The sequence below is a fragment of the Sapajus apella genome, unplaced genomic scaffold, assembly GCF_009761245.1.
Source record: "Sapajus apella isolate SASKATOON/1434 unplaced genomic scaffold, GSC_monkey_1.0 scaffold195, whole genome shotgun sequence".
NCBI lineage: Eukaryota > Metazoa > Chordata > Mammalia > Primates > Cebidae > Sapajus > Sapajus apella.
Window position 1 is genome coordinate 825,826 of NW_022437135.1, and position 24,302 is coordinate 850,127.

Consider the following 24,302-nt stretch of genomic DNA (forward strand, 5'->3'; position numbering starts at 1 on the left):
ATCTCACCGTCCTCGATGTCGTAGGCGTAGGCTGAGAGGCGCAGGGTGGTGGCGCAGTACTCGCACTTGAAGCAGCTCCGATGGAAGAACTTGCCCTCGGCACTCAGCCTCTCCATCACGTAGACCCGCTTCTGGCAGAAGTAGCACGTGTCGCTGCCTCCCAGGTTCTGCGGGAACTCCTTCTTCATGGAGCCCTGCAGGATGCGGTGGGCGGGAGGAAGAGGAGCACCTCAGGGAGTGCCGCGCAGGCCCCCCTAGAGGCGCACAGCCCTGGTGAGAGCGAAGCCGGCACTAAGTGGTCTGCTTTGAGACACACTGCTAACTGGCTACGGTCAACTGTGCTCTCGTCTCTGCCGCAGAGCGATGGCACCGCCACACTCAATGCCTCCACGCTGGCAGACCACACTTAGCGCCACCGCTAGAGCCCAAGCCAGCCTGCCACTGACGAGGGAGCCAGCACCAACAGAGCTTCACACCAGACCTGAGGAATGCTATGACACAGCCTGGCAGGGCTGGGAAATATCTCTGAGAAAGAGTCTTAGAGAAGGAGCAATGGAGAGAGAGGGTTTAGAAAAGTTGGGAGGGGCATGATGGAAAAGACACACATGGAAGAAGGCAGGAGGGGCCTGAGGGTCCCCAGCTCAAAGGGAAACGCTGGCAGAGTTCTGTTTCGAGGATAACTGTATCGGTATCTATTCAGTGTTGGCGTGGTTCTTAATGAATATATGAGGGTCCCCCAGACTCTAGAGTGACCACTTTTTCACACAACTATTGCAGTCTTAGAAAGTCGGTTATCAAAATCCAGACAATCTCAAAAGCAATCACCGCATGGCATATACGGGCTGCACAAGTTATAAGCGACTCAAACACACAGGTGTTTCTCACGGCTGTGCTGGGTCCAGCCAGACAGTGCCTGGAGGCGTCTCTTACCAGTTCCTTCTTGTCTAGAAGGGCTTTGGGCTGCTCTTTCCTTTGAAGCTGATTGGCTATCTGCTCAGCCAATGAGCTCACTCCGCCCGTGTACATCTTTATATACTTCTATTGGTTGAAGATTACAAAATGACATAAATGAAGGGACATGAGAAGGAAAAAAAATACATAAATTAAGAAGACACAGGAAAAAGAAAAATCTTTGAGAAGTGCAATTTGAATACAGGGTGAAGCAGCAAACCATGCCAACACAGTGCTCACAAGCAGGGAAACTGGTGGTAAGAAAAACATGGCGTCAGTGTCCACACAGGGTACCAGCACAGGCAGGACGGGTGCAGGGAAAGCGTCTTCCTCAGCGAGAGCTTGTTCTCTCCCATCTCTGTGGAATGCACAGTTCCAGGGAAGGGCGGCAGAGGCAGGGCGAACGTGCACATAGAAGGGCAGGCAGGACCTGGGTCCTGCTAAGCCTGGCTACGTTCACAGAGCTCAAGGGGTGCTCCCATGCACGCAGTGGTGCCCAGGCTGACCCCGCCTTCCACGGTCCAGGAGGCCACCTCCTCCATCAGAAGGAACCCCTCTTGCTCCTGCATGGGTCACCTCTGCGTGGGTAGCGGTTGTCGCCAGCTCTTCCTTCTATCTGACGCTGGACCCACAATGCCTGCCACAGGCAGCGAACGCTCCCAGGCTGTTTTGGAAGAAGGCTTCTCAGCCCATTCTCCCTGCTGATGTTACTGGGGGTCTGAGGGCAGCACGATGAGGGCCGCGTGGCCCACCCAGGCACTGAGGCCAAAGCCTTCTAGACTGGGCTGGGCATGCTGGCCACAAGGTGTTGACATGCAGCCAGGCTGCTCCACCAGCCCAGGGAGGTGGGAATGTGTTCTAGGCCAGGAGGGATTATTTTCGAGGTTGAAGAAAGGTAAGAGAAAAAACCCAACAAACTCAAGCCTCTTTCTGGCAACGCTGAAGAAACCACAGGAGAAACTTCCACATATCCATCGTGAGCCGCCCTGCTCACACCTAAGCTGGGCACCCAGGCAGCCCCGCCCTGACTTGTCCCAGAGGAGGTCCTCTAGAGACTCTACAGCCAGGTCATCCTTCCATGTGGAGATGGCCATGCCACCAGGTGTATGAGGCTCCTCTCATGAACTTCATGCAGTAAGGGGGCTCCTTGCCCTGTGGGGGAACCCGACCCTAATTCTGACTCAGAAACTCACCATCAGCCATTATCCTGGGGATGCCAACAGCCCCCTTAGGACATGGCCTGAACGGACAGACGCATAAGGTCACGTGTGAGGAGGAATCACAGAAATGCCGGGCAGGGGGAAGCAGGCGCTCGGGGGCTCACAGGCGCACATGTGAGGAAGCTGTTCCTGTGGCTAAGCTCAGGGCTCAGCTGAACCGAAGAAGCAATTATAGCTTTTAATTCAAAAACAAGATTCCCAAGGATTGGTGCCATTTGCCCATTAACTTCACAGATTAGACCTATTAGTGGTCAAGACAAACTAGTGGCTCTTAGATCTAAACCTTCTTTAGATTAGGGACACTAAAGAAGCTTAGGCTTGGGACAGACAGACACCAGGCAGAGCTGAGCAGGTAACTTAACAGCTGACACTGAGAGAGAATAAAATGGCATTACTCTCATTCTGCAGCAGACATGGGGGAGTGTGGACCAGATGCCAAGTATGAGGCCAGGACAAGTCAGCCCTGGGCCCTCACTGCTCAGCCAGGACCCTCCTCTCCTGACCAAACCCATCAACCTCAGCAGTTACACGCCGCGGCTCCTTGCACAAAAGTATCTGCCACATTCAGTTCCCAGCAAGGCAGCAACACTGACGAGCATCCCCCCTCCAAGAGAGGTGAAGACTCAAGTTCTATTTGTTTCTGGCATGAAAAGCAGATGGTTTCCTTTCCATCACTCTTAAAAAATAGAGGAAATGCAGCAATCGCAGGATTGAGCTGCACACCACACGTGTGCATATGCTACCATCCACATATGCCTCGCGGTCCGGTGTCAACCCAGGAACAGGAAATAGCAACAGGAAGCGCAAAGAGACCTTCCAGTCTCTCTAGAAACTCCTTACAACAGGACCAGTGCCACTGCGGGTGACAGTGGCGTTCATTCCTCAAACGGTAACAGGCAGCCAGAATGCTGCATGTCACCCCTCCATTGAGGCGATTTAATCACACTGTGGTTCCTATTTTGTAACATGTTATATTGGAAGACATGTGAAGTTAAAAAAGCCAACAGCTGAACAATGTTTATCATCATTTGATACAGTTGAAGTCGGATCAAAGCGGGCTCACACTGACAGACCTGGATGTGACAAGCAGCTGGAGGAAAGCCAGCAGACACTTCAGCTGAGGAGTGTGCCACGCACCTCACACACAAGACCGGCACACGCAGCCAGCAACACACGCAGCCGGCCGCCTAAGGAGTCAGGCCCAAGTGAGGAGCCCTGCAACCTCCTGGGCAACGGCCCTTGGAAAGGGAGTGAGTGGAGGCTGCAGAGGGCAGAGATTTAGTGGGTCCTAGGCCATGCTACCTGTCGGAGGGAGTCGGAGGAGGGAGAGGCAGGGCGGGCGGAGGAGCGGAGACTAAGAGAAAGCTCCCACTGGTCGACAAAAAATCGACGAGGAGGTTCAGGCTCTGGCTATAAAATACAAGACGGAGAAAAACAAAATCAAAGGAAACGTTATTAAGTCACACACTGACCTCTGAACATAAGATGGCTGGCAGCTGTAGAGCCTTTTACTCTAGACCGTTAACTAAATACCACGTGCTCCCAGAAGCATGAGTGGCCCTGCAAGGCTTCTGTTTTGCTTTTATCTGTCCTTCCCGCAGGCTTGCAGCAGAGCACGCCCTGGAACGCGGTCCCGCAGCTGCGGGCTGCCCCGCACAGAGTCAGCCTTCCTCTGTGTGGGTAAGGCAGCCAGCAGCAGGGGCAGGGGGTGTCCTGCCGACTCACATGTTCTGTGCTCTGCAGAGAGCATCCCCTGGACTGAGCTGGGATTTCTCCAGGGCAAAAAGATTCTGCCACCACCCCATCATTCCATTGGCCTTATAAGTAGCAGGCAATGGAGACAGCGAATCTAGAGTGAAGCTTGCTCCTTCTACATAAGGGCCACGAATGCAGCATCTCTTTCTTCCACTGCTAGTGCTCAGGGAGGGTCTGCCTGCCAAGGAGCCAGCTGAATCCCAAGCAAAGATGAGGAGAAAAGGCTTGAGCCCAAGTCCTCTGCAGACTGCACACAGCACATGTCACAAAACTGGGCAAGGGTCTTCCTCAGTCGTGGGCCCATGTAGCTAGGAACACAGTCCCCAGAGAGTGAGGCAGTGATTGAAAGCTTCGGCAACCAATAACTGCTTAGTTTCCCACCAGGTTCAGAATAAACTATTTAGAGGTGGATGGACAGCATTATGTCATGGTACGAGGAAGCCCTCTGCTTCTCCAGCTCTAAGCCAGATCTGTCACACCCTCGACCTCAGCCACGTGCACTTCATAGTTCTGTGGGGTGGCAACATGCAGTGGCAGTTGCCTGGTGCCTCACCAGCCTCTGCTTCAGACACTCAGCCAGCTCCCTGGCCCTGGTCTCAACAACACAGGCCCCAGAGAAAGCTGGGGAGGATGGCTGTACGCACCACCTGCCAGAAGGAAGCAAGAGGAGGACTCAGTACCCCCTGGGGGGCAGAGGAGTCAGAGCCAAGGGGAGGCGTGGGGGTTGGGTAGAGGTGGGACACAAGGCGGGTGAGTGCACATGCAGGGTTATGAAGGGTGGCAGCAAAGTCCAAGAAAAGAACGTAGGTAGTGTCCTCAAAAGCATCCATCCTGGAGCCCTGGACTGAGGAATGCAGAAACCAGCTCACGGGGAAAAAGAGAGACCTCCCTGCAAACCTTACTTCCTCCTGAGCTCAAAACCCTACCTCTTCCCCTCTCGGCAGAGCAGCCCTAGACTTCAAATTGCTGCTCACTGCCAATCTCTCCTATTCAATATGCTCCCCTCCTTCTTTTAGACACTATTTCATTAAACATTATCAGCATCTCATTAAATATATGATCCCCAAAATGGAAGGCACTGCCCTACTCAATGAAAAGGACGCTTTCCTTTTGGAAGGAACACAGGCTGGGAAGAAGGGAGGAAGAGCAGCCCCAGAAAGGGTGAGCACAGTGGGGCGAGGCCATGGAAAGGGCATGGGAAAGACTCCCACCTCCAGCCCAGTCTCCTCTCCCTGACCCAGCACCAGGTTCAGGCAGCACACACACTGCCTGCAGCTAGCCTGGTAAGAGGGTGAAGGAAGATGGCACTATGATTAGCTCCTATCGGGTCCGAGGGGTAACCTCATTTACTGCTTGGCCATACTGCATTTCTTAGAGAGCAAAGGCAGACGGGGAGTTAAAAACCAAAGTGGCTTTTGTGAGGTTACCAACTAGAGATGATTCTTCCCACTAGCTGCAGAGCTATAGCCACTCAGAGATCTTTAAGGGTAGGAATAACAAGAACAAAAGTTTCATGAAGTAAACCGGCTTCTTTAACTGGGCATCTCAGCTATCGCTCACTTTATATGATGGCCAGCTGCGATCAGTAATTTCCCCCTTGGTTTTTCAGGAAAGACTAAAGCTTTCCACAGCACAGCCCCATCTTGCTCTCACCTGCCTTCAGTCCCCTCATCCTCATCTGACTGGAAATCCTCACACTGGTAAGAGCTTTGGCTCTCTTAGGATTTCCACTTCAGGATCCGTGACTGTCGAATGCCACGTGAATGCTGATCTATGCCCTTCCCCTACGAAGCTGCGTCTGACAGTCCAGTATTACGACTCTACCACCGGCACGTATTTTGGAGTGGAAACAGTACGGTCTTGGAAGGGGAAGTGGGCAGAAAAGGGAAGTCACTAAGGCCCTTTGGAAGAAGCCACACACTTAGGATCAGCATCCCATCTGAATGCCAGGTGGATGACTGCTTTATAGTGAATGCTATTTGCACTGGTCAACATGGCTAGCAAAAAGAACTCTGGCTCTTGGCTGGGTGACAAGAGTGTGCAAAAAGCAAAGGGAGGGGCTGCCTCCCACATCCCCTCCCGCTGCCCCGCCACCACAGCGTGCCCCATCTGTTTGGCTCTCAGCATCCCATGCCGTGGGTTCATGCTCTTTTACCCTCTCATGGTGGGGGCTCTGCTTGCCACGGCTGTCAGCATCAAGATCCCTGTATGTCTGTTGGCAACAAAGTAGAAACTTAAGCTCCATGGATATGGCTCTATTCAGACCTACTAAGTGACAGTGGGAAATTCAGGGGCAGAAATTCAGAGTTCAACCCATATACCCTTCCCCTCTGAACTCCATCCCCAGGTAACCATAATCCCACCTATACCAAATCCCATGACACAGGCCGGCCTTCTGCACAGCCATTCCACCCACGCAGCCTCCAGTGAGGCCGGCTACACTGATCAATAAGGAACTGTGGTTAGTACAAAGGTGAACAAGCACAGCTCTCTCACACGGTGGCATCAGATCAGAGGCACTAAACGGAAGGGTCACAAGGAGAGGCAGGTTAAAAGGCTGACACATTCCACAACGAGACATTTTAGGAAGGAAAGGTGGGGAGGTGGAAATTGGCTAGAATATAAATGACTATGACAGCAGTCCAGAGGAAACTCCAGAGTGGGGAGTGGTCCCTGAATAGGAACACGGGACCAAAGCGTAACTTACTAAAGGGAGAAGTGCATGTGTTTTTGATGAACAGATGGAAAGTGTATGTGGGAGGGCAGAGACCTGCAGGCAGGCACATGGCCTTGCGCATCTGAGGAGCCATGAATGGCAATCACAGGACCAGGGCAGCTGCTCGCACCATTCTGGATGGCTAAGGCTTACAGCCGTGTGCCAGTGGAAAAATGGCCCCAAGGCCTCTGACGTGGCTGCTCCTATCCAGCAGCCATGAGCATGAAGTCTCTGTGGGCAGGGGGAGGCTGGAGCGTGGCCCCAGCCCCACAAGCCACATTCAAGTCTGGCTGCATGGCTTACTATGTGGCTCAGGCACGTGGCCTCTCCATCCTATGCCACAGTCTCCTCTCCGGTGAAATGGAGCCAGTAACAGCACCTGCCTCACAGCGTTATTGTGAGAACTGACAGAGACACTGCTTGAAAAGAACTGAGTGTGCTTCCCAGGTGGTAGCAGGTGCTGAGGACGGCTAGCTCTTACGCAGATGAAGGCACTCAGCAGCTGCTCAACCTGCAATGCCTCAGTTCCGAGAACCACGAACACAGGTGGGGCCTTTAAAATCAGTCACGTTACTACAGTCACCCTTTAAATAGGCCACCTTAGTTGGGAAAATGTCTTTCCATAGATCCTGCTCTTGGAATTCACATTTTATTTTATAGGAACATACCATGAAGGTCAACAATGCCATACCACAAATATGATTTCTACAAATGTCTTGCCGCAGCTGCACGCCTGCTGTCCTCACTGGCCATGTCTGTGGCTGGCTATGGAGCCGCTCCTGAATGGTCTGCCCAGTGTGCCAGCACAGGGGTGGGAGGAGTATTTGTTGGAAGATGCTGAACGGGTAAGAGGCAGAGCTCCCAGAATCAAATGGAGCCAAACTCACGTGGAGAGGCCCTGTAGCAGCTCCCTAAGGCCTTACCCCTGCTCACTGTGCAGCAAGAGAAAAGGGCTGCCTTCAGTGGGGTTCTTGAAAAACAGGCTGCCCTGAGAGCTGGGGGACTCGGCTGTGTGACAAACATCAGTTATAGTTTAGCTCCTAGTTCACAGTGGCACCGTCGTGTTTCCCTGATGTGGGACTGCCCAGGGTCAGCTGTGAATGCAGGACGCACCATCCTGAGGGCCATAAAAGTTGCTTCCACCACAAATGGTTTCTATGAATGGCCTTTCTTTCTTCTTGACAGTTATTGCTGGTAAGAGGGAAACTGATTGGGTCTCTATGATAGCCGCCTACACAGACAGGCAGGGAGACACAGACAGGACCACAGAGCATGCAGAGAGGATCACCTGCTGGCCGCCACACGCCCGACAGGGAGGTGGAGTAAGGGGAGGAGACAGGGTGATCACTTTTTTGGGGCAGGTCCGAGAACACTCCTTTTCCCGTGGCTTTTAGACCAACAGACACAAAGGAAGAGAACATTACTGAAACAGTGGCCCTGTGGAGGCTGGTTCCAGGAGGACTGAAGGGCGTTCATCAGAAGCACCCCAGGGGGCCTTTCCTTGCTCCTCCATCCTCAGGGGGCAGGTTGGTGGTCTGTGTGGACCCCCAGGTGGGACGTGAACCTTCTGACAGGCACAGCCACAGAAGCGATCTGCGGAACTAGGGAGAATCATTAGCACTGTACTTTACAGGTGCCAGGAGCAACAGTTTTGTCAGGAAGTTGGGGCTTGTGGCTGGGCGCTGTGGCTCCAGCCTGTAATCCCAGCACTTTGGGAGGCCGAGGCGGGTAGATCACCTGAGGTCAGGAGTTCAAGACCAGCCTGGCCAACATGGTGAAACCCTGTCTCTACTAAAAATACAAAAATTAGCTGGGTGTGGTGGCACACACCTGTAATCCCAGCTACTCGGGAGGCTGAGGCAGGAGAATCACTTGAACCTGGGAGGCAGAGCTTGCAGTGAGCCATGATCGCACCACTGCACTCCAGCCTGGGTGACAGAGCGAGACTCCGTCTCAATTTAAAAAAAAAAAAAAAGAAAGAAAGAAATAGGCTTGCTGATGAATACATAAAAAGGGCAAACAAGCCAACCACCAAGAGGGGACACAGACCCCCCTCAAAGGCTTGGTCACACGCACCCACTGCAGCAAAGTGGCAGCCCCTTCAGGACGCAGCTGTGACAGTGGCTTGCACTGCTGCCCTCCTCTCGGTCCCTGCACTCATGCTCAAAGGGCTCCAGGAAACTAACAAGGAAGTACAAGAAAGGCAGGAGCATGATGTAAAAATTAAATGTGTCTCACTAACACTCAAATGCCATATACACATTCCCGGCTTTACCCTCATTCCGCCCCCTCCACTGTATTCCCTTCCGTGAGTCTGTCTACAATTTAGAAGGATAGAAGGACCCTGGTATTTGAGAAACAATCACACATTCCCAGGCCTCTCTGATACCTTCCAGGGAAACTCTCATCTCACTGTGCCCAGGTGACCCACGGGACAGCGCAGGGAGAGGGGGAGCAGGGAAGCCACGAGGCCTGGGGAACAGCTCCGCACTCGCTCAGAGCTCCCGCAACAATCTACTTCCAAACCAGGGCTGGTTAACACACAGAGCTTCCCTGCAGGATGCATTTCTGGGATCAAAAGGCAAAAGGGTGGGGAAGGGAAGGGCCATGGTGTTTACAAAGGAAGGAAATAAAGAGAAGCCACTGGCAGGCAGAGCTGCTATTAATTTCCCTGTTCCATATGATGACCTGGGCTGAAAGTGGCCCTCTGTTAACTCAGCTATCACTGCCCTGCCAGGTAAGGCCCTCCTGCCTCTGAACCACCTCCAGAGAAGCACCATGAGTCACACTAGGGTGCTGCCACTCAGCCCGGCTTCCTGAAGGGAGATGGGGAGGACCAGCCACTGGGGGCATCAGATGCAGGATCCGGGTACCACTGGGGTTCCTCTGTCCCAGGTTTCTGTAGTATCTGGCACTGCAACTCCAACTCTCTTACGGGAGATAAATTGAGAAGGCCCAAACTCACGATTTAGAGCTGAGAAATTTCTATGTGAATACTACACATTTCATGTGGATGTAAGAACTGTGAGTTCTGGTTCACAGTGCCATCTCCCTGCTACCACGTAAATTCGCAAATCCCCACTGGATATCCCCTAAGGCACCAGAGAACCTAACCGGGTTCTCACGGCTCATGATTTCTCACCAATCACGTCTCATTTCTACATCTGCCCAGCTACTGTTTCCAACGGCGGTCTCCGGCGCCCATCCCACAGAACCTGCATTTCACTTTCATGGTTCTATTCCACTGCCCACACAGCCTGCCAGTCTCGTGCCCCACAATGATCATACTGACTCAGGTGACAAGCTGTGCTGGCGGGGACTACCAACATTCTCCAGGGAGAATGCAGCATGAGGGTTACAGGCCACCAGACACTTAGTGAACACGTCACCAAGTTCCTGAAGCCCCTTCAGTACAGCTCAGTCACATGATGAGCTGATGCGTCCCTCGTCACCAGGGCTGAGGCCTTGGCTGGATAGGGCCACTCTGGCTGCACCTGCTGCCGGAGACTTCCAGTTGCCCACCAAACGCCATTCCAGCCACCCCAGCCACGGCCACCTGTTCCCCCGCTCGCCTGTGTCACTCCTGACCTCCCTTCTCCCTCTGCTCCTATCTCAGGCACCTGTTAGAATACTCTAAGAGGTTTTGCAATCCAATTTACAGTTCACTTTCCCCTCAACAGATCCTCAACTAAACATCGTCTTTCAAATCATACCTTCCACCTAGACATCAAGGCAAAGGTTAAGAAAATAAAATGCAAGTGGTTTTCCAACTAGATTTTTCAGAAGACCTCCCTCAAGTACAGATAGAGGAGAGGGTAAATTTGCCTTCTGTTGTGAGTTTGGATACTGCTACCAAAATTCCATCTCAGCCTCTTGGGCCCTGCCTTTGATGTGCTACGTTATAAAGAATGGTTAGAAAGCAACATTTTTGCCTGAATGTGATTTAAATAAAACCCAACTCACCACTCCTCAGCATCTCCTGACAGTAAAGTCACCCTCAAGCACAGGAGGCTGTGGAGACCGACCGTGGGAGATACTGGCGGCACCCAGTGCCAGCTCACGGCCCTCTCAGCATCTTAGCAGCCTAAATGACATCACACTACGAGGCAGCCAACCCTGGCTCCACTCGAGAGTGGAGCCTTCCCAAGGGACTTGCTCAGCTGTGACATGGAGGAAACGCAATCAGGGCTTCCGATCCCTCTGATGAGCTTTCTTTTAGAAAGCGCACGTCATCACCTGCACTATTCTGTACTACTCAGGATAAGCAGTTTTCCAGGAGATCCTGCCAAGGTTTTAGTGAAAATTTCCAAAAACGTTAATTTAAATGTAAAGAAAACACCAAGAAAATGCCCAGGAATACTTTCAACCAGGATTTGAAACAAAAACTCACTGTTCCAGACTCTTCTTGGATAGCGTTTTCCTATTTAATGTAAAAGGCTCTACGCTCCAACTCTCAGGCTTGACATACTCAGAATTCTCTCTCCCAAGGTCACGAGGAGACATACTAGAAAAAAGTCAACCTACAACAAATGTGACAATAGCAAACCCAAGAGCTAGGGTACCCTTGGCTAGGGCACCCTTGGGTGAGCCACCTACCACACAGCTTCAGTGAGTTTCAAACCAAATCAACAGTCTCCTCTTCAACTCTTTCTCAAATCCCCAGGAGTTACACAGATCACGAAACCAATCAGCACTGCCTGGTCAATGCTTTCCCAGGCCACTACTTCAATGAGCAGAGGCTTCCGGCCCTCGTGAGCTCGGATTCTAGAGCACAGGCCTGAACCCTGGATGGCTCAGGAGGAGAGGTGGGAAGGCCTGAGAGACAGCACCCATCACGGCCCTGGCAGTTCCTTTACCTGTTTCCACTGGGGTGTGGGGGCAGGGCGACCCTGCCCAGGCAGGCAGCAGGACGGCTGGCTGGCCCCACGCTCTTGTGTCGGCTGGGACACACAGGATGTGGGTGGGGACAGGACATGGAGACAAAACAAAATAGAAATACATTAAGGTGGGAGAAGAACAGAAGAACTCACAGGGGACAGCCACACATCTGTGAGCTGTGGGGAAGAGGGAGGATTCATTCTTAGAAAGTTACACTTCTAAAGTGAAGAGCCCCCCACTCCCAAACCAAAAGGAAATCCAAAAGAAAAGAAAAAGGAAAACAGAAGCTGTGACACCCATTATCTCTTTCCCAAGCTACATGTTCTGAGTCTAAACCACTAATTCTGATTTGAAAAACTAATAATCCCATCCAAAATGAGGAAAGAAACCTTCTCTTAGAGGCAATCTTCCTTTAACAGATAGCTTTCCAGCCTTCCCGAGGCAGGGGAACCTGGGGCTGCCAGAGCCTCCAGATAACCTCAACTGTTTGTCAATGAATATCATCACCTTTTCTGTGAGCCACAGCATGAGAAGACTGGTGTGCAAAGACTGGGAGGTAGTTAATTACGGCCAGACTCCTAGCAAAGCTGGTCCCTCCCCTCTGGTCCCTAGGAAGAAAGGCTGATAGGCATGGAGAAGATGAAGAGAGAGAAGGGAAATTCAGAGAAGGGGCCCCTGCCTCTCTGTTATCAGGGAGATTTATAAGACACTTTCAGTGTCAATCTCCAAAATCCCAGCCCCACCTCTTGTAAGAAGTCAGAGTGACTTTTAGACAAGCAAGGGGAGAGACACACCCTAACAAAGACACCCCAAGCCACAAGCGCTGTTGCCATGCACCTTCAGGCATGGCATGTGGGAGTGCCACTTAGCACTCAAATGCTCATATTCCTAGGAGAATGTCCTGGGAAACAGCTGCAACACACAAAAGAAGTTTTATCACAGAATGTTTATCTCTGTATCTTATCATGAGAGATGAGAAACAACCTGAACACCCAACACTGGAGCAAGAGCTAAGAGAAGCCTGATGGCCCCACATTCTAGAAGGCACTTGTAGAGTTAGGAACATCAGAATGCCTGCGGTTAAACGGAAAAAGGAGAATAAAAATATAGTTAAGAATGACATCACCTACCAAAACAAGAATACACTGAAAAAAAGACCAGAAAGAAGGGCAGGAAAATATTAATAGAATTACAGGTAGCTCAATTACCTTTACTGTACTTTTCAGCATTTTCCTCAGTAAGCATGTACGTCTCTAGAATTTAAACATGTCTGCAAACATGTACAGATGCACAGGTATATAAATATAGATTTTTTTTTTGATGCCTCTGCTGATTCTTACCAGTGGACATCTCAGGCCTGAACGCTGAGGACGGAGCAACCCTCAGAGCCTGAGGCAAGCCACACATCAGTCTTGAGCCCATGAACCCTGGGATCTGTGACACAGCCAGTCTCAATGGACAGAAAAAGATCCCCTTCTTGTGTGACCTGACACATCTGTGTGGCGAGGCGCGGGTCACGTTTACCTGTCTCCGGATGCTGACGGACTGGGCGGGCGCATTCTCCTCAAATTTGGCCAGCAGCTGGGTTGCCATGTACTTCACTTTGTTCTGGTTCCCAAGGGCAGCGTCCATCCTCCTGTCCGTCAGAGTGCTCACCAGGCTTGGTCTTTCTCCTCTGTGGCCCCGGGGAGCTTCCTCCTGGTCAACACCAACCCCAAAGACGACTGCGCTGTGACAGGACGCTCCCCCCATACCCCTCCCTCACAGAAGTGCGCTCAGGACCTGGCAAGGGGACTGGTGGTCTGGCTTTAGGTTGAGCTTGGCAGCTCTCAAGGCTCTTGTGTCCACAAGGAGACAGCAAGCCTGGAACTAGGGCTGTCTAAAGAGTACTGGGTCCTGTGATGGTACTGCCACATCCCGGGAAAGCCACCGCCCTCAGACACATGTGAAACAAAGACACAAGGAGGCCCCAGCACACGTGTATGCATCCCTAGCTGCGCTCTGGAAAACTAAACAAAGGCAAACATCCACAGAAAAAACCCAAAGAGGCCAGCCACGGTGGCTCACACCTGTAACCCCACGACTTTGGGAGGCCAAGGCGCGTAAATCGCTTGAGGCCAGGAGTTCAAGACCAGCCTGGACAACCTGGTGAAACCCCATTTCTATTAAAAAATTAGAACAATTTGGCTGGGTGTGGTGGCTCACGCCTGTAATCCTAGCACTTTGGGAGACCAAGGTGGGTGGATCATTTGAGGTCAGAAGTTTGAAACCAGCCTGGCGAACATGGTGAAACCGCATCTCTACTAAAAATACAAAAATTAGTGGACGTGGTGGTGCGCACCTGTAATCCCAGCTACTTGGGAGGCTGAGGCACGAGAATCGCTTAAACCTTGTAGGCAGAAGTTGCAGTGAGCCAAGATTGCACCACTGCACTCCAGCCTGGGCAACAGAGCCAGATTCTGTCTTAAAAAAAAAATTACAGAAATTAGCTGGGTGTGGTGGCACATGCCTGTAACCCCAGCTACTCAGGAGGCTGAGGCAGGAGAATCACTTGAACCCAAACCCAGGAAGCGGAGGTTGCAATGAGCCCAGATTGCACCACTGCACTCCAGCCTGGGCAACAGAGCAAGACTCTGTCTCAAAAAAAATAAAAAGGAAGAAAAAAGAAAAGAAAAAGCCCAATAGAAATTCTCATAAAGGATGAACATGAAAACACCTAGCAATACCAATGTGAAGGATTTAAACCAAAAAGGGCTATTCCACATGACCACCGCAGCAAATCCCAAATGAATCTCACCTCCTCTGACTGACTGGTCTTCCTCCTCTTACCAGCACCATCCAAGTCCTTTTCCTTTTTATCCTGTGCAGAGGGAGGAGGGAAACTGCATTATTCTAACCACGCATACCTTGCCATTAACCTTGCAGCCCATCAAGAGACTTGTCCATACCTTGGGAGAACGCTTCCGAGAGATGGTCTGGCCCAGCTTGCTTAGGAAGGAGATGGGGGATCTGGTGCTGGCTATCAGGACTGCCTTCTCCTCGGCATTCAAGTCCAAAGTGTCTGGAGACAGAAATCAGCAATGTTTTTTTTTTTTTTTTTGAGACGGAGTTTCACTCTTGTTACCCAGGCTGGAGTGCAATGGCGCAATCTCGGCTCACCGCAACCTCTGTCTCCTGGGTTCAGGCAATTCTCCTGCCTCAACCTCCTCAGTAGCTGGGATTACAGGCACGCATCACCATGCCCAGCTAATGTTTTGTATTTTCAGTAGAGACAGGGTTTCACCATGTTGACCAGGATGGTCTCGATCTCTTGACCTTGTGATCCACCCGCCTCGGGCTCCCAAAGTGCTGGGATTACAGGCTTGAGCCACCGCGCCCGGCCAAAATCAGCAATGTTTTAAGCACAGCCCTTGAGGGCGACGCAAAATCCCGACCAAAACTACTCTCCCTTGTGGATGGTTGGCAGAACCTCCGAAGGCCCCAAAGGTTCACCAGCTATGACAAACATGTGGTCTCAGGAGGAGACTCCACGGAGGAAATGCATACTTGGGTATGGACATCGAGCCTTCTTTTCTTCATTCATATAAACAAAGATGACTCTTCTTCCCAATCTACTTCAGTTACCAAAACCTGCACTTTTGTTTTTCAAAAGTTGGAAGCTGGCTGTGATTGGGAAGTTACAGCAGGTGCTGAAGGCTCGTTTTTGTGAAAAAAATTTCAGGAGAGAGAGAGAGAGAGAAGGACAGAGAAAGGCAGAGAGGAGAAGAACTCGGGGTTCCTGGTTTTAGTGTATGCAGATGCCACGCTCTGAGCTGCACACGGACAGGGGTGGCACTGAATGGGTGTATCAGTGTTAGAGTTGTGGCTTTCTGTTGTAAGAATGGCACAGCTAACCAGGAAAAGCCACAGATGCCTACAAAAATATATGGGCTGGGAATTACTGGGAGGGTGGTACCACAAACTTTTTGGATTTCAATGTTTCATTAGTAACAACAGTAATTTTTTTTTTTTTTTTTTTTTTGAGACGGAGTTTTGCTCGTTACCCAGGCTGGAGTGCAATGGCACGATCTCGGCTCACCGCAACCTCCGCCTCCTGGGTTCAGGCAATTCTCCTGCCTCAGCCTCCTGAGTAGCTGGGATTACAGGCACGCACCACCATGCCCAGCTAATTTTTTGTAGTTTTAGTAGAGACGGGGTTTCACCATGTTGACCAGGATGGTCTCAATCTCTTGACCTCGTGATCCACCCGCCTCGGCCTCCCAAAGTGCTGGGATTACAGGCGTGAGCCACCGGGCCCGGCCTTGAGGCCTTTATTAAGGAAAATAAGGGTTAGTTGAACACAAGCACTTGGATACTGCACATTGCCACAGTCTATCTGATGAGACTGCTACTAAGTCATTAAGGAGGTTATAGCGGATACACTGTACAAACGGATGATTCACATCTCAACAGGACGGTGTGGGAATTTATTTTATTTTATTTTATTTATTTATTTATTTTTTTTGAGACGGAGTTTCGCTCTTGTTACCCAGGCTGGAGCGCAATGGCGCGATCTCGGCTCACCGCAACCTCCGCCTCCTGGGTTCAGGCAATTCTCCTGCCTCAGCCTCCTGAGTAGCTGGGATTACAGGCACGTGCCAGCATGCCCAGCTAATGTTTTGTATTTTTAGTAGAGACGGGGTTTCACCATGTTGACCAGGATGGTCTCGATCTCTTGACCTCATGATCCACCCGCCTCGGCCTCCCAAAGTGCTGGGATTACAGGCGTGAGCCACCGCGCCCGGCCTAACAGTAATTTTTAAAGCAGTCATCAGTTAATAGTAAATCACTAACGTTTATTAAGTACTTCCACTGGCCAAATGGCCTTCTTGGCACATCACAATGTAATTATACATACTATCCCCATTTTATACCCATTAACCCATTTTACAAGATAGGTTGATGGAAAGTGAGAAAGGAAAATTTAATAACTTGCCTAAGGCTAAGTGGAAGCCTGGGAAACTGTAAATCCAGGTCAGACCCCACAGCCAACACTCTAGCCTTATGCTACACTTATTCCAAGGAACAGTTAATGACAACAGGAATCTTTTTTATAGCACCATGAGAGCCTGAGGCAGCAAGCTGAGGGCCAAGCAAAGATTTTTGGGAAGCGCTAAGAGGTAGGAGTAGAAAGGGAAGCCAGAGAAGGCAGTGACAGGAGAAAGAAGGGGGACAAGCTGAGAGTGGCTCAGGATCACAGACACTGAGGAGATGAGAGAATTCCAAGAAAAGGGACCTCACTCCCCAGCACCCAACAATGCAGAAAAGCAAGTGGTGAGAGACGGGAACTGAGAAAAGGGTATGAGGTGAGCATCCTCCTGCCTGGGAACAGCTGCAGTAGCGCGGTGTGAAGACAAGCCAGGTTATAATCTGTTACGAAGTTTGGGCCATGCAGAAGGAGAGGCCACAGTGCACACTGCTGCTTCACAAAGGCCGGCTCTGAGAGCAGGTGCACTAGAAGCTGGCAGAGGCATGGAAAAGACTTGGTGCAGGAACGATTTCTGCATATTTATAAATTCACTGAGAAAGATCTGGGGAAGAATGAAGGGTTGAGAACATGCTACCAGAGAAGGGAAACATAATGAAGCAGAGTTCCAGAGATTTCCCTGACAGCTCACCAGTAAAAACACAGAGTGACTTTGTGTGTGTCTGGTGGTACTGCTGCGGGGTGGGGAGGGAGGGAGGGAGGGAGGGAGGAGAGCAGCCGGGCCATAGCATAGCGGCAGGGGCGGCACAGCAGCTCCTCCCAGGCCTTACCGCTAGAGGGGAGGGAGTCCTTAAACATCTCGTAGAACTGCGTCAGGTACATCACCATGGACAGCTTATCGGGCTCCCCGACGGAGGCCATTTCTTTGCCTGTCATGATGGGAGAAATGCCCAATTCCTTCTCGGCAATGTCGAAGGCCAGTTGGTTATTCTTCTCCACATTTTGCTCATCCAAAGAATCAAAATCTCTGAGAAACAGGACAAGGAAAATGTATGAAGATAGGCCGACTGTCCTTACACAGAAAGCACAGTATCATGGAGTCATCATCCTTTCTCTGTTTTTAGCTAAAAACCAGGGTGCTGTGCACCAGTGACACCTGAGAGCAAACCTGTTTTATCTCACCTCTTGTTCTCTTTACTAAGAAAAAGCAAAGCAGCCTCAGGGAGTGATTAAAGGTCTACCTACCGAAGGAAAAAAAAAAAAAGGAGAAAGTCGAAAAACTACTCTCATTTTTCTGGTAACACAAATGTACTACTGTAATGTAAGCTTGAGAACAGGGACTGGCTGGGCACAGTGGTTCACACCTGTGATCCCAACTTAATTCAAATTAAAAATGAGCCAGGCATGGCAGCACGTGCCTATAGTCCTAGCTACTTGGGAGGCTGAGGCAGGAGGATCACTTGAGCCTACAAGCTCAAAGTTGCAATGAGCTATGACTGTGCCACTCTGCCCTCCATCCTGGGAAATAGGGCGAGACCCTGTCTCTAAAAATAAAAATAGAAAGTAACAGGAACTATCTTTAATATATCTTGATCCTTGAGTATGGCTCATACATATTAAACTAATGTCAAAACATGATAAATCTCCTATTTGAATCAGACTGCTCCTACAGGCCTGGGACTGTCACCCACCATGACGCTTAGATCCCACAAGCTGTTAATGTCCTAAATCAGCTCGGGTAAACCTTAGTCTTCTCCTGGAGGGGAAATTCCAAAATCCTCCTCAAATTTTTTTTCCATTACTAAGTTTCCTATTTAGATTTATGACCATTTTCTACTGGATTTAAGCCTCTTGCTATTCAGAGTGAAGACTGATCGCCTTCTTTACATGACTTCAGATTAACCCAGCAGCCCTTGTTCTGTGTTAACCTAGGACCCCACAGCATTTTTCCATTTTCTCTAACTCCTCCTCACTGTGGGTGCAGCCTCGGATACCACGCCCTCGCTGCTGCTGAATAGTGCCGTGCTGTTCTGTGCTGCTTGGCCTTCCTAGAAGATGGTCCCTAACCTTCTCCAAGCACCCCTCCACCCCCACGCTAAGCTCCGCCAACCGCTTCTGCCTGTGCCCTCTGTCTTGCCTTCCCTTTGGAACTGAGCTGACTCACCTGCCCATCCTCTGCCACTGATTATAATCTTTCCCAAGCTGCTTTTCCTTGCCTTACCCCCTTTCTTTGTGGAAGTAAGTAAGCCCTATTTTTACTTACTTGTTATCAGCTTCTGGGTGAGCTAAGCGACAGGAGCACCAGGAGTCACTTACCTCCATCCAAGCACATCAGAAATCCCCATTTGTAATCCACACTGTGCAGGGCTGTTTTTACCAGCTCTCGCCTCGTCAGTTTATAACCATCATATAAAGAGCAACTATATCTTGTAGGATTCCTTAAGCAATCATTAAACAAAACAAATAGAAACCCGGCTCTTAAGTGGACCTAATGATGAAAAGGACAGGAAGCCAAAATAAAGCAACACGCTCTGCTCCTGCATCCTTTTGTTTGGCTTCTGTGGAACAAATGCTGACGGGGAAAGTTAGATGTGCTGGCCCCGCAGCTGACCTGGGGTCACCCTAGAGCGCTGATTCTGTGCGCAGGTGTGTGGAGAACAGCCAAAGGAGCTGTCACTGGGATAGGTGGGCAGGACAACAGAGCATGTCTGTAAAAAGTGCATTCTTTAGCACACAGAACGCACCGATGAACCATCATAAATCGGTTCAGTCTCATGATGTTTTGTTTTGTTAATAGTGACACATTTGCCTTGAGCTGGCCAAATGTTCTGGTCAGGTTTCCCTTGTGACCCATAGGATTTGAGAGAGAGCTGGCCAAAGTGAAGAGTTCAACCCGGGGCCAATAAACAGTTTTTCTTTGTGTGAAGCTAACAGGCCCAGGTGGGTGTCAAAACCAGTTTTTAACTTATGAGTGTTGTAATTTTTAAAACTTAGCCACAGGAGTGCAAAAGGCTTATTGAAAAATAAAAAAATAAAAATCACTTCTGGGTTGAGCTACATAATGGATGATATACAGAGTTTCAAATATAGCAAAATCGGGCTAGGCATGGTGGCTCACACTTGTAATCCTAGCACTTTGGGAGGCCAAGGCCGGTGGGTCACTTGAGGTTAGGAATTCAAGACAAGTCTGGCCAACAGAGTGAAACCCCGTCTCTACTAAAACAAAATACAAAAATTAGCTGGGCCTGATGGCGAGCCCTGTAATCCCAGCTACTTGGGAGGCTGAGGCAAGAGAATCTCTTGAACCCAGGCAGCAGAGGTTGCAGTGAGCCAAGGTCATGCCAGTGTACTCCAGCTTTGGCAACAGAGGGAGACTCTGTCTCACAAACAAACAAACAAACAAAAAAACAAATACAGCGAAATCAAAATCACTGCCTTCTGCAGAAAGTACCTTACTATGTACCTCATTCTAGGAAAAAGGACAAAATGTTACTTGACAGCAGAGTGGTCTGAGATCCTTGGGAATATAAGAGAAAACAGAAAGTTTGATCACGACTTACATCAGGTCAGGGCGGTATCTATGGATAATTGCACAAAGGGCCAAGCCACTTTTCCAAGACATGGTGAGATCTGTCACGTTTACCCCTGCATAGCCATCTGTCTGCCTCTGGCACCAACCCAGCAGTTTGCTTGAACGAGCTACAGACTCTAAAACAACAAAACACGTTATTATTGGAGGTGTGGTCACTGATAACGCCGACACAGAACCCTCCTCGCAGGACACACGTCCACTCTGAAACACGACTGAGGGCAGGGACAAAGCAGTCAACACTAGTTTCCATTCAAGGAAACAGTGAGGGTGCAAGGTTATGCAAATGATATCACGAGAGTGAATTCTAATAGAAAAGGCGCCAGCAGTTTATTCAGAGTCTGAGGTCAACATTCACACCCCGGCACCCTGAGGGACCATAGCCCGACAGCCACAGCCCACTGTCCCCTGGTACTGAGGTGAAGGAACGCCACCTACTGTGGCCAGCCTGGCTCACAGCCGCTCTGAGTTCCCGGACAGTCGCGAGTACCTGGCTGAGGAAGGCATCCTCCTCCAAAGTAACACTTGGAAGAGGAGAGGAGAGAAGGCTCCATCCTATAGGGTGGCAGTTTCAACCCAAGGCACTGCACAACTTGCCAAGAGGAGACGCCCTGCAGGACTCTGCTGACAATGCTGGGGCCCCAGACCAGACAGTCCCCGAACGGAGCTTGGCACCTTGTGTTACGAATTCTCAACTCTAAAAACTGCACAGGCAAACACATGTGCTAGGATGCTTTACGCTTCACTGAAATGTTTCTTTTTTGAGACGGAGTTTTGCTCTTATTGCCCAGGCTGGAGTGCAATAGCGCAATCTTGGCTCACTGCAACCTCCACCTCCCGGTTCAAGCGATTCTCCTGCCTCAGCCTCCAGAGTAGTGGGGATAACAGGCATGCACCACCATGCCTGGCTAATTTTTAGTAGAGACAGGGGTTTCACCATGTTGGTCAGGGTGGTTTCAAACACTTGACCTCAGGTGATCCGCCCACTTGGCCTCCCAAAGTGCTGGGATTACAGGCGTGAGGATCTGTGAGCTATTTATGTCCAAGAAAGTCTATTCCCTTACTGAGGGAAACTGAAGTTTGTACTAAGTCATTTAGTAATTTGTGAACATGAGATAAAAACTGAGTATCGCGAAAATCCTGTTTCATTTGGGTTTTTCACCATGAAAATGTATTCTCCATAACACACAGAACCACTTTCTGGTGCCATCTCTTGGCTCAGAAAAGAGCTTTTACACAGATCTGTCTCCCAGGTCTGTATATCCAACCATGCAATATGTATGGGCAACTTCAATATGCCAGGCGCTCAAATAAAAACAGTGATAAAGATACACTCTCTGATTTCAGAGAGAATGCGCTCCACTGGAGAAAAAGGCAACTGTTTCCAACTGCCTGCTGGTCCTCACATCCACCCTGGCATCCCAACGGCACATCGAGGTCACGACATCCAAACGACTCAAACCTCTCAGCCCTCCCTCTGCCTTGCCTACACTGATGCAGCACCATCTACAACACCGACCTCTTGCCCCATGAGGCGATCAACTGCCCCTGCCCATCGAGTCTACCTCCTCACCATTCTCTCTCGCATAACCGACAACGGTAATGACCGTCCACTGTGGGCCCGGCACTCATGATCACAATGTGAGGGACACACTGCTGCCTTCACTTCACAGACAAGGAAGTTCAGAGCTGTTCAATCACCTCTTCAAGGCTGCACCACTCATTAACGGCAAAGCTTGGCCTGGAACCCAGCTGCACCTTACCCAAAGTCTGAGGTCTTCTCCGCTACCTCCTCCCTTCTTCACCCCCAGCATCAGGGCCAGATCTGTGCCTTCGCCACCTTCGGCCTGACGATGGCGATGTCTTTCCACCTGGTCTCCCTGCCTCTGGCACTTCCCTCCTCCATCCCCTCTCCTGTGTGGCTGACCAGGTGTGCTCATGTTATTCTCTTTCAGAAAAGTCTTCAGGGCCTTTAATACATACAAAATCTGGAGTGACCTTCACCTGTCACTGAATCCGGGCAGTGCTGCAGAACCCAGCTGAAATGCCACCACCTCTTCCATAAAGTCTTCTATCAAAACAGCTCTCACACTCTCTCCGTCTCTCCCCTTTGCCCTGTATCTGCATCTGGTTTCTATGCTCTCATAACATCTCAGGCCAAGGTAATTCTCTGTGGTGGGGACCTGTCTTATGCATTGCAGGATGTTTAGCAACGTCCCTGGCTAGAGGTCAGTAGTACCCACTCCCAATCATGATAATCAAAAATGTTCCCAGACACTAACAAGAAACCCCTGGAGGGCAAAATCACCCCTGGTTGAGAGCCTCTGCCTGAGACCACACTCTACGGATCGGTGAATGAGTACAGGCCTCTCTGAAGGGTCTGCTGCATTTTAAAAAGCCACCGCCAGAACTCACCATTGCGAGTCAACTTGGGGGTAGTTCGGGAATTCACCAGGCTCTCCATTTCCAGGTGAATATCTTTTGTTTCGCCAGTATCATACAAATGGCGTACCTGGCAGAAATTTACAAAGTCAAACAGAAAGAAAACCAAATAACAAGTAACAAATTCCTACCTAGGAGCAGAATGGCTGAAAGGACAGACTGGGATACAAGCTTGGGCAAAGTTCAGACTGAAGTTATGATGATGACCTTTAAATCCTTTATAAAATAAGGTGGGGTTATAGAAATACACATACATATTAACTGTGGGATCTTGTGCTAAAAATTAGCTACACAGGGCTGGGTGCAGTGGCTCATGCCTATAATCCCCATACTTTGGGAGGCTGAGGCCAGTGGATTGCTTAAGGCCAGGAGGTTCAAGATCAGTGTGGGAAACATAGGGAGACCTCGTCTCTACAAAATATTTAAAAACCAGCTGGGCATGGCAGTGCACGCCTGTAGTCCCCGCTACATGGGAGGCTGAGGTGGAAGAATCACTTGAGCTCAGGAAGTCAAGGCTGCAGTGAGCCGAGATTGTGCCACCGCACCCCAGAGCGCCTGGGCAACAAAGTAAGACCTTGTCTCAAAAAAGAAAAAAAAATTAGTTACTTGGCCATGGAGGTCCCTCTAAGAGTCTCAGCTGAACTATTAATGCTGCCTCTTAACAGAAGGCCCAAAGATATAAACTTCAAGTAGAAGGTGACTAGAAAATTACACTGAAGGCTGGGCGGGGTGGCTCACGCCTGTAATCCCAGCACTCTGGGAAGCCAACGTGGGCAGATCACAAGGTTAGGAGTTCAAGACCAGCCTGGACAATATAGTGAAATCCTGTCTCTAGTAAAAATACAAAAAATTAGCCGGGCATGGTGGCACATGCCTGTAATCCCAGCTACTCGGGAGGTTGAGACAGAGGTTGCAGTGAGCTGAGATCACACCACTGCACTGCAGCCAGGGCAACAGAGCAAGACTCCATCTTAAAAAAAAAAAAAAAAAAATACTAGAAGAAGTTCTTTCAAGTGAACATTATCTCTTTTGCCCTCACAATGATCCTATGAGTAGCAGGAATTATTCTTCCTGTTTTTCAGGTAAAGAAATTGAGGTTCAGAGAAAGCAAGTCACAGGTGATCAGAAGGTCCCTCTCCTCACTGCGGGGCAAGTGCTCTTCCCTACAGTAAGAATCTGAATTAGGAAACATGGCATAAAACCCTTGGCCCACCATTTTTATCACGTTTGCTTTTCTGTAAGTCTTTCAACAACTCTATGCCCTAGCTCTCAATCTGTTGATGGAAAATAATATCTACTTCTACCAATTCAGAGAGACATCTATCTAAATTACTAAAAAAGTATTCTTGTATGTGTGGTATTGATAGCTGCATGCATTTCAACAGATCAGAGTTCTGATCAGTTCTGCAGATGGGCCCAGATGTAAAGACTGACAAGAAGGGTCTCACCTGGCTTGGCCGGAGGAAGTTGATGTTGATATTGGGATACCGAGTGACTGGGTCGATACTATATTGGCTGAAGTTCTTACTCACATTTTCAGGGGTAGTCTGAGGCAGCAACCTATAAATACTCTCCCTGCAGTAACACAACAATACACTCAGAGCTGTGACCAGCACCGTGAACATCTCCCTCTCTTTTCCTGGTGGTTCTGACAGCCCAGTAGTCACCTGACATGCCCGACAAATCCTCATCCTTGACTAGTCTTCTCGAGCCCCACATCAGCCCCCACTTCCCAGACCCACTCCCAGTGATTCCACGAGTACCGACGGGGTAGGAGCCCAGGAG

The 24,302-nt window shown here is 50.0% G+C and overlaps 1 protein-coding gene across 14 annotated transcripts in view; it reads right to left on the minus strand.

The window, feature by feature from the left end:
• Window positions 1-24,302, minus strand: part of MICAL3 (microtubule associated monooxygenase, calponin and LIM domain containing 3) — a 112,349-nt gene that overhangs the window by 82,731 nt on the left and 5,316 nt on the right. For 11 of the 14 annotated variants that reach the window (XM_032269590.1, XM_032269600.1, XM_032269597.1 and 8 more), the window contains exons 5-17: window positions 23,966-24,092; window positions 22,491-22,587; window positions 20,047-20,194; window positions 17,317-17,513; window positions 14,469-14,581; window positions 14,318-14,380; window positions 13,045-13,218; window positions 11,499-11,582; window positions 7,931-8,029; window positions 6,082-6,138; window positions 3,474-3,581; window positions 931-1,038; window positions 8-194 (exon numbers count right to left, since the gene is read on the minus strand). In XM_032269590.1, coding sequence (XP_032125481.1) covers window positions 8-194; window positions 931-1,038; window positions 3,474-3,581; window positions 6,082-6,138; window positions 7,931-8,029; window positions 11,499-11,582; window positions 13,045-13,218; window positions 14,318-14,380; window positions 14,469-14,581; window positions 17,317-17,513; window positions 20,047-20,194; window positions 22,491-22,587; window positions 23,966-24,092 — 1,562 coding nt within the window. The remainder of the gene's footprint in view (window positions 1-7; window positions 195-930; window positions 1,039-3,473; window positions 3,582-6,081; window positions 6,139-7,930; window positions 8,030-11,498; window positions 11,583-13,044; window positions 13,219-14,317; window positions 14,381-14,468; window positions 14,582-17,316; window positions 17,514-20,046; window positions 20,195-22,490; window positions 22,588-23,965; window positions 24,093-24,302) is intronic. The other 3 variants (XM_032269595.1, XM_032269602.1, XM_032269603.1) reach the window with 3 other exon arrangements.